Below are 19,142 nucleotides of genomic sequence, written 5' to 3' on the forward strand. Positions count from 1 at the left end.
CAACCCAATAAGTATTTTAAATAAAACATTTTGAGAACTCCAATTAAGAGTTAACCAAAATAATTCATTTAATGGCCGCAACAGGTAAAGTTATTCACTAAGTAACATATGTATGATATGTTTATACCACTATATCATGTGGCTTGAATAGCAGGTAGTATAAAAACAGAAGACAAAGCTTATAAAGATCAAACAGCTTTTAAACATTCTGCAAACCATTTAATGGATATTACTTGACAAGGTAAAAAGAAAAACAATAGGCATTACTATAGGAGAACAGAAGTTCCTTGTGATTTGAATGAAACTTTTAGAATACTCCTTCTCAGTCACCAGAATGGAAAAATTAAATAAGAAATGAAAAACCAGCATTCATAACAAAATTGAAACACTTGATTTGAACCAATCGTGATCAGATTCATGGAAATGAGCAAAAGAAGGGCTCAACAAAAATAATCAAAAATAAGAACACAAGCAATCTGTGGTAGGATGAAATGAAGTTGTTCCTATGTGATTACCTTGTCTATGCTCTCTTAATGTTTCTAATGAATCAAGCAGCCTCAAGATGACAACTAGGAAATGTGGCAGAGTGAGAATTACATGAACAGGTTGGGCTTGGATGCCTTGTATGTTGTTTTGAGCTTCCTAGTTGGGGGCCTCACCTTCTTGAACACCAAAGGGAACTTGATTTTGGAGTTGAGGAATTGCTTGGTGCTCTCCCTTTTGCAAAGCTTAGCTGGGATGGTGGCAGTCTTAATAATCTGGATGCATGGAGACCTGACTCTATGACGAGATGCCATTTCGTTGTACATTTGTTCAACAGCACCGTTCAGAGTAGTATCTCTGTATTCCTTGTACATGTTGTGATAACCGGTTCGGCTCTGATATCGCAGCCAAATTCCATAGTTCTTGATCTTGGTAGGATTTTTCTCAAAAATCTGCAATTCATATAAGGAAAATATACACCATTGTCGGCATTTATAGCCTAGAATACAGAAGCTAAAAACAGGAAAACAAATCATCAACAAGTACTCTTTTGCTTAGCGAAGTAAAGGTAAAATCCTACAAGTACATGTTACATGAAGCACACAATACTGTGATCAACCTGTGTCCAAACTTCAATATCTTTTCCCTCAATGACCCCTATAAAGATTTCCTAGTATCTGACTATATAGTTTATATGTATATCAAACAACTCCGAGGCAGAAGCCATATGAAAAAAATAGTCAGTTATAATCTTGATTTAACAAAATATTTCACATGTTTCAGGCTTAAAAGCTTCCTGTCTTCACACATGTTTTACAATTTTTATAACTTCACACGATTTTGCAACCACTTAAGAGACTGCTATCTAAAATCAAATATCAGTAAATAAACACTAGGACTTACTAGTAACTAAATAACAAAGCAAACAGATCCTCAAGTACTCAAACAATTTCCAATTAATTAGAATTCTTCATTGAATGAGAGAAAAGTGGTGCAATGTGTTCAACATAAAAAGATAGTCAAGCAAAAATTACTTTGCCTAAGCCAAATTCCCAAAAAGCATGCAGAAAACTACATGGCATTGTTATTTTACCAGTCTTACAACATATACTCTTTATATCAACCTAATTTGTCCTTGGGATGGTAGGCTTCCAAGCAGTAGTTATATGCACCAAGTGATTTTTTATAGAGAAAAAAATTTAACAAAAGCACTTAAAGAAGCTACAAGCTTCAAGTAGAAATAAATCTTGTTTGCAACCTGCTGCCATAAACAGTGTTATGTGATAAGGAATATTGGGTCAATTGGGAATGCATACCTCATTGATCGCTAGCATTTGCCCGTTGCTTTTCTTGACCTTCTTTAGTTTTCTCAAGAAATACCTGCAAAAAATTAAAAGAAAACTGCTTTTCACAAACAGTTTCACAGTTTATATGTATGCTGCATTGATTACTATCCAGATAATGAGACAGCAATTACAAGCTACAACTGTGTGGGTGGAATTTGGACCTTTATTCAAATAGTTCTTAATTTCATAGTACAACAAGAGAAAAATAAAATTATTCTTTGATGTGAAGGGTGAGGAATTAAAAGGAAATAATTACAAGACCTACGAAGTCCACACCACAATAATATTCCATGTGAACCATGCCAATCAGAAAACTTCATTAAAAGCATCTATGCATATATTTTCAACAAACCAAAATGCACTATCTTTGCCTATCAATGGTGCCACCCTTCCAGCCATACACAGAGATTAATAGTCTAAGGTAGAAAATTCCCATTTTTTTGGCATTTTCACACAATCCCATCATCAAACAGATACAGAAAGTTAAGGTTGTCACATACCAGAACTTAGATTTAGCACGGACCTCATTGGTGGCCCAGAGTTTCATCCTGTAGATCTTGGGATGCACATCAGTTTCAGTGGGAAGAGCTCTTCCCACAACTTGGTATTGATGAAACTGATTCAATAATACCCAAAAAAAAGTGTCATCCAACTAGAAAAAACGAAATCAACTAGAAAACAAAAACTAGTTCAAAATATGAAGTTTAGTAAACAATCAGAAAAAGTCCCATTTTGCAAGGAATTGAAAGAATATAGAACGGTTGCAAAAGTTAGAAGATAGGAAAATGGTGAAAAATCCATGATATGATTACCCTGAAGGTGACCATGGTTGCAACTGCTTAGTGTTGTCTCAGTTGCAGGTATTTTCTCTGTGCATTAACATAAACTGCAAAACCCTAAGTTTACTTGTGTTTTTGGTCAATATTGTGAAAATAAAAAAAAAGCCCACGGTGTACATTTTGGGCTCTATTCTTGAGTAATTTTATACGGCTTCGTCATGTCTTCTTCCTGCACCCCTTAAAGTTATTGAATACTTTTCGTTAATTTCAGGATGTGTTTTTTATACATCACAAGGATTGATATAAGAATATAGTTTAAAGGTGTGAGAGATTTTTTATGGTGTGTGGTAGAATGATTACAATGAGATAGAACAATAGAATTCCAATTTTGTTACATTTCGTTATTTAAAAAATGTGAAAATAATACATTTTGTTTTTGTTAAAAGAACACATGGCATTGGATTTTTGGCCCAACTAGCCTAACTTGTTATCTTGACCTAAAATATGTAAGCACCACAATATTTGCTGATAAAAACATAGAATAAATTATTCACTCCTATTGGAATAAATGAGATCGAAATAAAATATTAAAATTATGTTTACTTTTACTGTACGTAGGGGAAAAAACTAAAATACCGTTTTTGGTAAAAGATATTAAAGGCTTGGCATCAAAAATAAGTTGTGAAAAAAAAATTAATATTATCTACTTTAAGAATGTTTTTTTCTAATATAGTATGTTACATATTATACATACATAAAATATAATATAATATTATATATATATATATATATATATATATATATATATATCATATCAGTGAGAATAACAATTAATATAGAATAATAAACAAAGTTGTTTCGGTCATAAAAAAATTACCATATACATTAACAAAGGTGTAGAAGATAAAAAAAGAATGAAAGAAAAAGTCAACTATATGCATGGAATTTGGTAAAGTACTATTGTTTTATACACCAATAATTTAAAAGCTTGCTATTTATAGATATCTTATGATGGTTGGTTCTTGATTGTTCATTGTTCATTGTTTATTATTTTCTAACCTTTCTTTCACATCACAACTATCCACTCTACTTTCTTTTTTTGAAAGTCAATATTTTCTCGACGCTGGGCTTTAGTCATCCTAGTTCTACACGGGAAGGGAAGAGAATGACCAACTTCCATTGTTAATCCCCAAACGGCTTGAAGCATCTGGTATTGGTTCATCTACCTTGATCTGCCTTCCGAGTGACATGGAAGACTACCCCTTTCAAACTTCTTAGCTCAGAAAGATTGGAAGATGAAAGCTATCTAATTCAACATCGGACTTGTTGCTGTATTGATTCCCACTTGTTGAAGCTTTATCTGGTACTCCCAAATTCGTTTACTCATTTTGTTTTCAATTTTAAGTTTGAAGCTCATTTCGTATTCATTTTTGTTTTAGGTTTTCATTTTTTTGTCTTGCATTACATTCTTTAATTTTGTTTCATTTTGTTGTGTTGTCATTACGTTTTCTAGTATTGCTACGTTTTTGGTTTCACCATTCCAATTTGATTTCTACATTGAATTTATTTTTCTGGTTGAACGTTTTGTTGTGTTGAAATTGGTTCTAATGGAAGCTTAAATCTATTGGGTTGGTAACTATGAAGATTGTGATGTTTCCTTGAGATTATTGGACTATTATTATGATTTTGTTCTTAATTGCCGTGTCACATATGAAATATGTTTTGTGCAGTTCAATTTGTTTCACGCTTAGTGATCTGATTTGTGTATGATATTTTTCAGTTAGTTCATTAATTTGTGTTGTGCAGAACTGAATGAATATGTGTGTGCGTTTGCTTAATTCACAGTCATGAAAACAATTTTAATCTCAGCTTAGTTGATTGATTCATGCTGGATTAGGGGTGAGAGGAATAGATTATTTATTGTTAATCCGAGATTGGAAGCATTGCAATCTAACTAATAACCAACATGTTTTTAATCACCATTTTAATTTGCATTATTTGTTGTGTTAATTTGAATTCGTAAAAATGTCCACCCCCCCACTACGTGTTTGATCCTTTGACTAAACCACATTTGATCCTTGAGAGAGGACCTAGGAGTCACTTCCTAGTATACTTCATTTCTAATTGCTCATTAATTTGATTTGGGTTGATAAAAAATGACTAAGGATGACAATGTGGCCCAACACGACCTACATAAGAAATGTTGGCTAATTTCTCTAGCTTACCCTACATAGTTTTTAGTCGAGCTTGCATAAGATTTTAATAACTTTATGTTTATTTAAATGAACTAGTAGAAATAATAATTTCTATAACTTCATTTCTTAAAGTAAGTAAGATTCATAATTATTTAATTTATAATTTTTCAGTAGAAACCTATTAAAAATATAAATGAGTTAAAATTGGACTGAAACAAGGGAAGAAACACGAATAAGGGAGCAACTTTTGGATGAAACTAATGCAGAATGAGCAAGCAAATTTTGGATGAACTGGTGACAAAATGTAAATGAGTAGTTGCTTAAAAGAAACACACACACACTGTGTAATGTTGGTGCTACTAAATTTTAGGAATTTAAGTTAATGTGAGTTGCAAATATGGAGCGAGCCTAGGCCAATGACCTAAGATGTTCAGCTTGTGCCACACTTTTTCTTGCGGGCTTACAAGCTAAATCATCTTCCATTGTCATCTCTATACAAGACCAATTTATAATATATAAGTGGAAAATTATCAACTGATGAGCTAGTCTTAGTAGAAGTGAAATAACATATTATTATGAATTTTTTTACCCATTGATGGGTCTTTCGAGGGAAGAATTCATCAAGGTGACACAACACTAATGAGACTTGAGTCTAACCTACTTAAGATATTTATTACCACTTCCAACCTAAAATTTTAAGGCAATGAGTTTATGAGTCTTGTACTTTATATATTTTTCAACTTTCTCATTTCTCTCCAATATAAGACTTAGTCTCACACTTAAATTCCCAATAATCTCCCCCTAAAGAGTGAGATGCTTCCACATTGGTACATTCTCCCTTAAGTGGAAGCATTCCCAACCATGAGTACCATTTTTGTATCGTCATTCATCTTAACGGACACATTGACCTAAACTCATTATTTGGAAGACTTTTGATATAGAGATCATATTGTACACATATAACTCAGTCATCAAGATTCATCATCGACTCTGATTCCACTTATGGGTATATTGAAAGTAATATTAATTGGGAAGACAACAGCACCAATAAGACTTGAGCCTAACTTATATAAGGGATTGACACCACTTCCAACCCAAAACCTTAAGGAAATGGGTAATGAGTCTTCCTTCTTGTAAGGTGCTCAACTTTCTCATTTCACCCAATGTGGGATCTATACTCACCCATGCATTATAAATAATCTCTCCCTTAAGGCTGACTCAATTTCACATTGGTACACTTTCACATTCATACTGTTGATCATCTTAACGGGACACACTTAAATATCAATAAGACTTTCGATACAAGGATCATTGTTAAGACCTAGGTAAGTGTACCTAATCGTATGAAGTAATAATAAATTGTAAGACCAAGTATCGTTTCCCAAGAGACTCACGACACTAGACAGTTATGTAATTACTTAACTAATAAAGACTTTTGAAGAACAATTTGTAATTTTGAATAAATATGAATGCACTTTTGACCAATTGAAAGAAAAACACAAAGGTGAATGAATGATATTGAATATGGGATGAATATGTTGTTGGGGTTTAGATTTAACCGAGTTTCCTCTCATGCATATATGAATTTGTCTTCTCCATTCAATTATTAGCATCACTTTCTAGATTACTTAAAACCCGATGTCTCAGCGAAGAAAGCCTATCCTTAATTACTAGATCACAATGTCTTGTATCACTAGCAATTAATTATTCATTACGAACGAAAGCTTAAGATGACCAAAACTCATATCCCTATGTCTAGGCAATACTGCTTTTGGGAGAAAATTCTCCAGATCTAAGTTTCCCCGTATGTGTCCATATCACGAAAACCAATAATCATTCCATGAATGAGTTAAACATAGCAAACGTTTAGCAAAGAAGAATAACCCTAACAATTAATGAAGAAGCATAGAAATATTGGAATCAATTCAAATACATGAGAGTTCACAAGGTTACATCATCCCCCAACAACAAATAAGGTTTAGTTCCCTATCGTCATGGAGAAACTAGATAAACAATGGAATGAAAAAGATAGAAAAACCCTAAAAACTGAAGAGGAGAGCTTTCACATCCACTTCTGCCTCCAAAGAATTGAAGAAAATCTGAATTTGTGTTAATTTTGTCAAAAGATACTCTCTTTAGGTCGAACAAATCCTTAAATAGGACTGAATTGGATCATGGGTCAACGTTGACACCGCTCAACGCCTCACTTAGGGCGCCCAGGCGTGAGACGTTACATATCAGTTGGCGCTCAACGCCCCAAAGAGGGCGCCCAAGCATCCTGCAACCTTTAGCAACCTTCTCTTCTGATGCTCTTTCTGTCCTTTCTGAGTTCCAACTTGTTGACATTTAACTCCTCTTCCAATTCATCCCAGTTTCTTACAAAATCAAGAGAATTTATTGATAAAATCTCCAGCTATAACCTCAACTCTCTTATTCATCAAAATAAACTAAAAACAAGAGAATAAACAAGTTTTTAAGTCAAAAGGGGTTCATTTGTTATCAAATTTACTCTCAAAGAATGGTGAAATCAATTGTTATCAATCATACTATAAGCGTATGAGTCAGTCACCATTCTAACCATCAATTATAATACAATTGATGGGATTATTGAAGGGAGATTTCATTAGGGATACATCACCAATGAGACCTGAGCCCAACTCACATAAGGGATTAACAACGCTTCCAACCCAAAACCTTAAGGCAATGTATTTATAGGTCTTCCTTCTTATAAGGTGCTCAACTTTCTTATCTCTTCCTAATGTGAGACTAAGACCCACCCTTACATTCTCAACACCCATTTACCATAATTAATGATAAATCATGATATTGTTAGGTCATAGTTGATGAACTAATAAAGAATGCACATTTTGTTCTAGTTAGTTTAAAGATCTCCAAGTCGAAGCTATCTTAGTTGTATATTATAGAGGTGGTGAGACTATATGAAGTACCTTTTAGCATTATACCATATAGCTATCTAAGGTTTACATTAAACTTTTGGAAAAGACCACATGATGCCTTGGGACTAGGTTGAGGATGGGTTTTGTGTACCATCCTACAAACTATTACCAATATAGGAGAAAAACTCAATCTTTAGAAGATCTTTTAAGAACATGTTTATTGGATCACTTAGAAAGTTGGTATGAGATGTCGTCTTTAATGGAATTCACATTCAATAGTATTTTTCATGGCAACATTCGAATGGTGCCTTATGAGACTTTATATGGGAGAAAGTGCACAACTTCTTTATGTTGGTATCAAGACATAAATACTTTGATATTGGGACTATAGTTGCTTTAGTAAACCATAGAGAAGGTTCAAAAAATCTAGGAGATGTGGATTTCTCAATGTAGGAAAAAGTCATAGGTAGATAACATGAGGAGGCCTTTATAATTTGTAGTAAAGGATCATGTGTTTTTTTTATAGAGACACCTACCCAGGGAGTTGAGAGAGCAATTAGATCCAAAAAGTCATACTAGATTCTAAGAATGATTGGCTTTGAGCTTATGAGATTGTCTTGCCTCCCTAGTTAGTAAATCTTTACAATCTGTCGCACATATCTCAGGTGAGAATGTACATTCGTGATTATAGATAACTAAGAGAGAAATTATCTTTTAAGCTAGACGAATCAATATTGAGAATCATCTTATCAAACATCTAAAAGATAAAACCATCAATATGATGGTGTTATGGAATGCTAAGCCCATTGATTCCACAAGGGAGTTGAAATAAAGCATGATAGAAGCCTACCCTATCTCTTTCTTAGTAAGTAAAATTTTAATAACAATTTTTTCTTCTTAGGAGAATGTAAGAACCCAATTAATGAGTTTAAGAGTAGAAGTGGTTTAACTAAGATTAAGTATGGATATTTTATTATTTAAGTTAACAATATTATAAATAGAAATTTTAACCATTCAAACTGCATTTAAAAAAAAAACATTTTTCTCTCTAAAACACTTTCTCTCTACCTCCTTTCTAAAATTTTGAAGAACTTTTTCATCTTTACTTATATCAAAGTCTACCTTAAAGACTTGGGAAATAGTAGAATATTTTAGTTTAACAAAAAAATATTTTTGAGTAAGTTTTTTTTTCTTTAGTTAGTTTTTGGGATAGTTTACATGCTTAGCTTTTCGTGTGTTGCATGTGTTGTTTCTAAGGAAATATGAATCTATGTTAGTCGTAGAGTATGAGGGTATGCTTAAATTGTTGATCAAAGTCTTTTATGTTATGTTTAAAGTTCGTAGAGAAGTTGTGAGCTTAAGCTTGAGTGAACAAACCTTAACATGTACAAAAAACTTGTTAAGTGTACTGTATATGTACAAGGTCCCTTCAACCACAACAATATAGGAGCTACTTTTGGTCGAATACATGTCGGCCTACTAAAATGACATGTACACAACCTACATCTATTCAACCAGGATGACATCATGCCAACCACCTAAAATTCACAATAATCCTCAATTAACTACAATAACTAAGATTAACAAGTTATTAGGTAAGGGCTCATGAACAATAATATAAATAACATATTTCACTATATATGTGATTTATGTTCATTAATTACTATTTATTACTAGTTGACACACTTTGTGACTTGGGCATAGAAGTGTCTTCTGTAGGCACAACCCTTATCTGATTTGGAGAGGACGAGTACTTGTAAGGTTGAAGGCTTCAAGTGTTTAAGTGTTTCCGGAGTCTTTACAAGATATACGTTCGACTCTGTAAGAACATTAAATATTTATAATAACCTATGGTCGATGATCTAGATGTGAAGGTGAAGTGGTCACAATATTGTGTGTTGTTTGAAAATAGTTTAAATGATTGAGCTTTAAGATGAGATTTTTTATTTAAATGAATGAATTAAAATTGAGATATTTATGTTATGTTGACCAGTGAAAAGTTAGAATATTTCAATTGGATCAAATTAGTTAAAGTTATTGTTATTTTAGAACAAAATAATTCATTATTAACATAATAAATGAACAAAAATTTAGTTTGAACCAATTAGAACACTTTTTTATATTTTGCATAATTTATGAATTATGTAGATTTGTTGTGTGAGTACTCTATTTAGACAAAATTCATTCAATTGAAAATCCTAAAGGATTAGTCATTAGGCAAGCCAACTCTCATTGGGAAAAATTAATATAAATGAACACTCGAGCCCTTTGATTGTTGGATGAGTTAATTTTGTAGGGCGAGGTGGTTTTTTATAAAAAACACCTAGTGGCGTAGTCGTTGAACGAATACTTTGTTAGTTGGGTAACTAAAACTTCTTTGGTGTGTTAACATCTTTAGCTAAATAGGCATAATAGTGGTTGGGCAAGCAAAGTGTTGGTTTGTGAGAAAGTGTTTTTTAAACTTTAAAAAAACATATTTTTAAATGTTTTTAAATGTTAAAATGTGTTCATTTGTCAATACATTGTTATTTTTTATTAATATATTATGTTTGAATATTATGATGTAATTGATGATTAATTGCAATTTGTAGGCATTTAAATTAAATTGGATGCATATATATGAATGAAAATCTATGATGATATGTTGTGGTAGGACATGTGATGTGTTGTAAACATAGTTATTTCTAGGAAAGAAATACTATGTTTAGATATTTAGGTTGTGTATTAAATTTGAAATTTTGAAGGAGATCATGAAAAAAATAATATTAGTTGGTAAGAGTTGGAGGAAGTTTTTTGTGACCTAGTTTGTAATGTGAAAAAGGATTTTGTCTATTAGGTCATAAAGATTTATCTTATCACATGTGTAGATTGAGTTCCTAATATGTTTATTGTGATGACAATTCACTAAAGCTAGTATGAAAAATGCATATCTTTGGATATAATGTAAAACATAGTCTTTCAAAAGCAAAAAGTAAAGTTAAGTATATGTGATTTATGATGTTAGTAACTCATAACACATATGTAGTCTTTTTCTTAAGAGATATACACTTGATTTTTAATAGACCTTTAATAAATGAATGGAAGTTATATTTATTAGAGTCTATGAAATGTGAATGTAATTTGTGTGTATAATTTAATATATATATATATATATATATATATATATATATATATATATATATATATATATTGTCAGAGTGGTACAGCGGAATAGTTAATGTGTACAACAAACCAAGAGGGAGTGAATTGGTTTCTTATCGCAAATCGTGCCTTTAATAATTTTATCATATTATTTAAATTCTTTAATAACAAATTAAAACAAATAAGAGAGTAAGGAAGAGAGAAAGTTGCATAAATGATTTTTATACTAGTTTAGATCATAGATCTTACGTCTAATTGATAATCTCAAACGAGAATTAACGCTTCACTATCACAAACCAACAAACTGTTACAATCACAAATAAAATATCAAGTTTAAGGTTAGAAAATCTCTTTTGTTACCACAAGAGATGAAATTCACTTCCCCTGAAACCCACAAAGGATGAACACCTCCTTCGAATGCTTCATGAAGGATGAGTATCTCTTTTGAATCTTCACAAAGGATGACAAGCTTTAACTCAACAACAACAACATTAGTCAATCAGAACTTTTGTGAAAGTTCTCGCTCTATGCCAACACCAAGTTCTCCAAGCCATAAGCACAAGGGTTACACAAACCCTAGAACACACTTATCAAAAGACACAACAAAACAAATGAGCTTTTCGAAATTCAAGTATTTCGTATGTTAGAATGAGATTCTCAACCCAATTTATAGAGATCTCACTCATGAATACTTCCTAAAGCCCGTTGTCAGTTATTTAAAGCGTGATAATCGATTATCTAAATGAGGTAATCGATTATCTAAATGAGATAATTGATTATGCATTTAATGAATACACAATGGTCAAAAACTTGCTTGAAAATTCTCATAATTACTCGTGATAATCGATTATTATAAGTCATAATCGATTACTAATGATCGATTATCATTAGTTGGTAATCGATTATCCATATTGAAAATAAGGTTTTCTGATTCAAAACGAATTTTAACGCTAGTAATACATGGAATCAAGGATAAACCACATCCTATATATAATTTTACTAAATTACAAAAGCTTTAACATAAAAACAAGTCTTCATGAAGATCTTCTTACAACAAGAGTACTTGAGAATTAACTTTGAAACACAATCAAAACTTCCTAGGTTCATTTTTATGCTAACAATATATATATGTGATGGTGTTAGTGATGGTGTTAAGTATTTGGTAGTTAATATAAGTGTTAAAAAGGATATTATACCTTTTCATCGATCAAATTATAGAAATAAATATATTATAGAAAAGTGAGTATGTGAAAAAATATGAACTATTAAAAATATAATTGTTGCAACCGGAATCGCGACGGGACGACGATCCAAAAAAAAAAATCGGGTTTTCAAAAAGAGATTTGGAGTCGCCACCATAGTTTATTTTGGAAAACTACGGAAAAACCATAAAAAGGATAAGGCATGGTTTACAAGAACCAGATTCTGGTTTCGGGAGTCGGTTACGTGTAGGGAAGGTATTAGCACCCTACAACGCCTGCCCTAAGGCAGTACCTTTAACTAAATATGCGAATATGATGTGGTTTTCAAAATGTTTAACTATCCCCTAAAATAAAACTCTAAAGAAACAAAATATATTTTTTTAGTTTTTTGGGCCCGACAAGGATTGACCTTGCTCCTACGTATTCTCATTCAGAATGAGAAATCAGGGTTACGTAGTTCTTTTGAAACTGTTTGAGATGTTTGTTTGGAAGTTGTTTGAAAAGTTGTTCTGAAAAGATTTTGGATCTTTGGGAAGTGAACCTGACAAGGACAAGCCTTGCTCCTACGTATCTCCACTTTTGATGGAGAATCAAGGATAACGTAGTTCTGGCTAGAAATTGTCTGTTGCTTTGAAATTGTTGATGTTTTTAGTTTTTGAAAATTTTATATTTTTTGATATTTTTATAAAATAAACGGAAAAGGTATTTAGCACAAGGACGATGCGTGCGATCACACGTGTGCTCAACCTTTAAAATATTTTTGTAATTTTATTTAAGAAAGAAGAAAAGGTTTTAGCACAAGGACGACGCGAGCGGTCACACGTGTGCTTAACCTTTAAAACGTATTTTTTGTAATTTTATAAGGAAGAAGAAAAGGTTATTAGCACAAGGACGACGCGAGCGGTCACACGTGTGCTTAAACCTTTAAACGTATTTTTTGTAATTTTTATAAGAAAGAAGAAAAGGTTTTTAGCACAAGGACGACGCGAGCGGTCACACGTGTGCTTAAACCTTTAAACGTATTTTTTGTAATTTTTATAAGAAAGAAGAAAAGGTTTTTAGCACAAGGACGACGCGAGCGGTCACACGTGTGCTTAAACCTTTAAACGTATTTTTGTAATTTTATAAGGAAGAAGAAAAGGTTTTTAGCACAAGGACGACGCGAGCGGTCACACGTGTGCTTAACCTTTAAAACGTATTTTTTGTAATTTTATAAGGAAGAAGAAAAGGTTTTTAGCACAAGGACGATGCGTGCGATCACACATGTGCCTAAACCTTTAAACGTATTTTTTGTAATTTTTATAAGAAAGAAGAAAAGGTTTTTAGCACAAGGACGACGCGAGCGGTCACACGTGTGCTTAAACCTTTAAACGTATTTTTGTAATTTTATAAGGAAGAAGAAAAGGTTTTTAGCACAAGGACGACGCGAGCGGTCACACGTGTGCTTAACCTTTAAAACGTATTTTTTGTAATTTTATAAGGAAGAAGAAAAGGTTTTTAGCACAAGGACGATGCGTGCGATCACACATGTGCCGAAACCTTTAAAATATTTTTTTTGTAAATTTTGTATATATATAAATATTTTTATTTTCTATGTATTATTAAATATGTATTTTAAAATAAATAGATGTTTAGAATAAATAAATAAATTAAAATAAAAACAATAAACAATAACAACAATAACAATAATAAAAAAACAAATAGAATAAGAAAAAGAAGGAAACAAAATAAAATAAATAAAGAAAAGCAAATAAATAAATAAGTAATAAAAATAAAACAAATAATACGGGTGCCTAAATGAGAAACTAAACTATTTTTATTTTTTTATTTTTTTGTAAATGAACTGGGCCAAAACCCAAGCTAAAAGGGGGTGTGGGAGTGAGAAACAAGGGTGTCTATACTAAAATGGTTTCTAACAACGGACTGGGCCTAAGCCCAAGTCGAAAGGGGCGTGAGATACGAATAACAGGGGTGCAGAACCAAGCTGTTTGATTTTTATTTTGGGCTCGGCCCAGCACTGGCCTGAGGATGTATGGGGGTGCGCGGGTGAAGAATGGGGTTGCGCAAAGAAGGCAGGGTCAGCAACAGGCCCAAGGCCTTTTCATTCTCAAGCTCAGAAACCCTTAGGGGTTCTCTCACTCTGTGCATCACACGGCTTTACTCAAACAAGACCCCAAGGTCTCTTTCTCAGGAAACCCAAAGGCGCTCTTCCACCCTTCAACAGCCACGCCCCAGCCGCCGTCCAATGGCCACCGCGGGAGGGCCCTCTATCCGGTCCAACTCTCCGTTGTCGACGCCACCCAAGCCGCCGCTGGTCACGGCCTCGGATCCCTTTTTTTTACCCTTCTTCGCGCACGAGAAGAGAACGCAATCGCCTTCCGCCAGACCGGCCACCGCGAGTCACCGTCAAGCCGTCGCCAGCTCAACCGCGCCACTGTTCCGTCAAACCAGCCTGGGCGTCGGCGACAAAACCCAAACGCCACCTCCGCTGAAGCATCGTCTGTCTCTCCACCGATATGCTTGGGTTTTCTTCTTTTGGTGATTGGAATATGTTTTGGCGTTCTTTGTTGCTAGAGCAATGAATGGAGAAAGATTTTGATTTTTGCAGTTAATGGTGTAGTGAAGATTAAATAGGATGTTGATTTGGCCGGTTTTGAATGTAGGGGAAATAGGAGAGAAGGATGAGAATGGGAATGGTGGAGGGGTGTTGGTGGTAGCCGTGAGTGTCAAGATGGCTATGGTGATGTGTGATGATGGTCGATGATTGGGTGAGGGGAGTTAGGCCGTGGTGTAGATGATGATGGGTGTTGGCCGTAGTACAAGGATGAAGATGATGGGTGTTCGAAGTGAGTGTTGGGGATGAAAAATGAAGAATAAAGATGAAGATGATAGGTGCTGTTCCTGTTTTTTTTAGTGTTTTCTAGGTGCTGCTCCTGTTTTTTTAGTGTTTTCTAGGTGCAAGCAGAGGAGATTAAAGTCTCGACGTTGGGGGAGTGTATACTCATTTTCCACTGTCATTTGTATTTGATGAATTTTGTTGAAACTACATATTGGGTGCAGTTTTGATTAACAACAATTTTGATTAACAGAGGACAGCAAACACAACTGAATACATTGATTGAACACAATTTCATTCATCTTTCAGCAGGCATAAGGCAACATACATAGAGCATATGAACGAGCATGACCAAAGAGCTTGGATGTATGGAGACTTACCTTCGCAGCTTCAAGAGAAGATAAAACTTTCCTTTTTGTTTTAGTCTCCTTTTCTTTACTGGGTTCAATTTCCCCTTTCGTTCCCGACGTTATTGCAGGTGCCAGAAAAATATAGTGAACGTGAACGAGGGTTACTGGACGGCAACGAGGTTCCGAGGATGGAGTTGAAAGCAATGAAAGTTTTGTTCGTTTTTTCCACTAAGGCTCAGTGTTCTCTCCTTCTAAGTGATGGTCTCTTTTTTTTTCATGACCGTGATGAAAAATCTTTTTAAAAGCCAACCCAAACTTCTCCCTGTCCTGCATCCTGTGAGCTCTGGGATATCTTCTGGCATCGGATTTCCCTTTTGTTTTTTTCTTTATTTGATGTTCACTGTATCGGCTATCAGTTGGCAGAAGCTTGCTTTCAAAAAATCATTCTCCTTTGATGTATACTTGCAGTCGTAAGTAGGGAATTATAGGAAGAAGAGTTTCTGCCTTTTGTTGCTGCCATTGTAAATGAACATTTCGAGCATTGCTTTTTGCCTGAACACTGCTTACTGCTGTTTTATGTTACAGGAAGGGTTGACCTCGGGTTTTCTCTTTTTCTTTTCCTTTTTTTTCTTCGTTTTCTTACAAATAAAATGAAATAACTAATATATAATAATAATAAAATAAATAAATAAGAAGGTAAAAATAAAATATAAACTAAACATAAAAATGAAAGAAAATAACATAAAGTAAAATAATAAATAAATAAGAAGGTAAAAATAAAGTATAAATTAAAAATAAAAGTGAAAGAAAATAACATAAAATAAAATAAACCTATTATAGTCAGTCCGGACGAAATTGGGTGTTGACAATAATATAATTAAATATTTAAATATATATATATATATATATATATATATATATATATATTTGATCTTAAATTTAATAATTTATTTTATCACCAATTGAATATTTACATATAAAATAATAATTTGATATATTTTGTTGATACTCTATTAAACTGAGATTGGTTGCACAAAATCATAACAAACTAAGTTTCCCCACTAATGAAGTATAGGGACAACCTAGGTATCAATCCAAGGACTCGACTAGAATTAAGCTTAAAGTGTAGAGTTAAATCTTTTATTTATGGCTTAATACCCCTGATGGTTCCTATTTTCGTCAAGTGTGTTCGATTTGGTCGCAGTTTTTTTTTTCTGTTCAATATTGTCCTAAAGAATGTAATTTTTGTTCAATTTAGTCCTTTTTGCAAACGACGTTTAAATCGTTAACAATAGACAGTCCACGTGTGCAATCAGTGAAGGACATGTCATTTAATGGGTGACGTGGACTTTTTAAGGCATAGTGATGTGGATTTTTGATTTGTGAAAGTGATTTTCTGATACTAGGGTTTTTATTGAATTGATGGTAACCCCTGCCTCGGGTCTGAACAGGATCATCGCAGGTCTCCCTGGCTAGCCAAGAGTGTCGCCGGAGGCGCTACTGACGCTGGAAGTGTCGTCGCCCTTCGATGACTGCTACTCCTCATTGTCGGCATTCACTCATCGTCTCCCTCTATTTCTCTGCTTTTTTATTTCATTACAGGCCATAGAAAGTCGTTGATGTATCTCTTTGAGCTTTGCCGAAGCTCAACCGCTACACCTGCCACCAAAATTAGTTTGAACTTTTGGTTAGGGTTTTAATTGTTGTAGTAAGGGATGGAGTTTTGTTGAAGATGATGGTGATGGGTGGATATGGGTTGTCGGTGGAGATGGGTGGATAATAGCATATAAATAACCAGATTCATAAGTGTCGCAACCGGAATCGCGGCGGGACGACGATCCAAATAAGAAACGGGTTTTAAAAAAAAAGATTTGGAGTCGCCACCATAGTTTATTATGGAAAACTATGGAAAAACCTCAAAACGATAAAGCACGGTCCACGAAAACCAAAGATTGGGTTCGGGAGTCGGTTACGCATGGGGAAGGTGTTAGCACCCCACAACGCCTGCCCTAAGGCAGTACCTTTAACTAAATGCACGAATATGATGTGGTTTTTCAAAATGTTTAATTATCCCCTAAAATAAAATTATAAATAAACAAAATATATTTTTTTAGTTTTTTGGGCCCGACAAGGATTGACCTTGCTCCTACGTATTCTCATTCAAAATGAGAAATCAGGGTTACGTAGTTCTAGCTGAAAGACTGTTTGTTTGTTTGAAAAAGCAGATGTTTTTAATTTTTGGAGATTTTTATGTTTTTAATATTTTCGAGAAAAAGAAGGTAACGAGTACTAGGCCGACGCGAACGGTCGCACGAGTACTCATTCCTTTAAAATGATATTTAAATACTTTTAATTATTTTTGAAAAGAGAGATAACGATATTAAGCACTAGGACGATGCGAACGATCACACGAGCACTCATACTGTTATCTGCTTATTTAGGAAGACTTGAGAGCATTGAGTGCTAGGCTGATGCGGACGATCGCACGAGCACTCATACCCTCGTTTAATATTACGTAAATAAGAGAGAAAAGTATTGAACACTAGGACGATGCGAACGATCACACGAGTGTTCAACCTTTAAACGTATTTTTGAAATTTTATTTAAGAAAAGAAGAAAAAGGTTTTTAGCACAAGGACGACGCGAGCGGTCACACGTGTGCTTAAACCTTTAAAACATATTTTTGTAAATTTATTTAAGGAAGAAGAAGAGGTTTTTAGCACAAGGACGACGCGAGCGGTCACACGTGTGCTTAAACCTTTAAAACGTATTTTTGAAATTTTATTTAAGAAAAGAAGAAGAGGTTTTTAGCACAAGGACGACGCGAGCGGTCACACGTGTGCTTAAACCTTTAAAACATATTTTTGTAAATTTATTTAAGGAAGAAGAAGAGGTTTTTAGCACAAGGACGACGCGAGCGGTCACACGTGTGCTTAAACCTTTAAAACGTATTTTTGAAATTTTATTTAAGAAAAGAAGAAGAGGTTTTTAGCACAAGGACGACGCGAGCGGTCACACGTGTGCTTAAACCTTTAAAACGTATTTTTGAAATTTTATTTAAGAAAAGAAGAAGAGGTTTTTAGCACAAGGACGACGCGAGCGGTCACACGTGTGCTTAAACCTTTAAAACTTTTCTTGTAAATTTATTTATTTAAAATATTGTATTATTACATATATATTTAAGGCTAAATAGATGTTTAAAATAAATAGAACAAAATAAGAGAAAAAGATAAAAAAATAAATAGAAATAAAAAAATAAAATAAATAAACAAAAGAAATGAAAATGGCTGAACGGACGTTAAGGACAGATTCAGAATAACGAGCATTCGAACGTTCGTTGGGGAATATAATGGATATTTAGAAATGTAACTGAATGACGAGCGTTCGTCGAAATAAAGCGAACGTTCGTTGGGGAATATAAAGGACGAACGTTGGTAACTAAGGCTGAATGACGAACGCTCGTTGATAGAGGATGAACGAACGTTGTGAATGTAGGCTGAATAACGAGCGTTCGTTGGGTGATACGACGAACGTAAGTTGAGTACAGGAAGGTAGATGACGAGCGTTCAATGGATGATGTGACGAACGGACGCTGAGAAGAGGAGGCTAGTCTACGAGCGCTCGCTGGGGATGAGCGTTCGTTGGGTAGATGAGGTGAGTGGAGGCCAAATGACGAGCGCTCGTTTGGGACGAGCGTTCGTTAGGAAAATGAGGTTGAATGGCGCATACTCGTTATGGACGAGCGTTCGTTGGGATGATGAGGTGGGATGACGAACGACGAGCGCTCGTTTGGACGAGCGTTCGTTGGGAAGATGAGGCTGGATGATGAACGACGAGCGCTCGTTTGGACGAGCGTTCGTTGGGAAGATGAGGCTGGATGATGAACGCTCGTTATTAACGAGCGTTCGTTGGG

The 19,142-nt window shown here is 34.2% G+C and overlaps 1 protein-coding gene across 1 annotated transcript; it reads right to left on the minus strand.

Annotated features, from left to right (window-relative positions):
- Window positions 1–368: 368 nt before the first annotated feature.
- Window positions 369–2,747, minus strand: LOC124820360 (large ribosomal subunit protein eL20-like). The gene is made up of 4 exons (XM_047292029.2): window positions 2,642–2,747; window positions 2,330–2,445; window positions 1,800–1,863; window positions 369–935 (listed from the first exon to the last, which is right to left on the minus strand). Exons 1-4 carry the CDS (start codon window positions 2,654–2,656, stop codon window positions 594–596), a joined length of 537 nt encoding a protein of 178 aa, XP_047147985.1. The 5' UTR covers window positions 2,657–2,747; the 3' UTR covers window positions 369–593.
- Window positions 2,748–19,142: the final 16,395 nt, after the last annotated feature.

The sequence above is a fragment of the Vigna umbellata genome, chromosome 5 (assembly GCF_029865625.1).
Source record: "Vigna umbellata cultivar VRB3 chromosome 5, Vumbellata_1.0, whole genome shotgun sequence".
NCBI classification, from domain to species: Eukaryota; Viridiplantae; Streptophyta; class Magnoliopsida; order Fabales; family Fabaceae; genus Vigna; species Vigna umbellata.

Excerpts from the sequence above, each read along its gene's own strand:
- LOC124820360 (XM_047292029.2), bottom strand. Across the intron at positions 1,864-2,329 it reads CGTGCTAAATCTAAGTTCTG|GTATTTCTTGAGAAAACTAA; the intron begins GTATGTGACAAC and ends AATTTTTTGCAG. Across the intron at positions 936-1,799 it reads AAATGCTAGCGATCAATGAG|ATTTTTGAGAAAAATCCTAC; the intron begins GTATGCATTCCC and ends TATGAATTGCAG.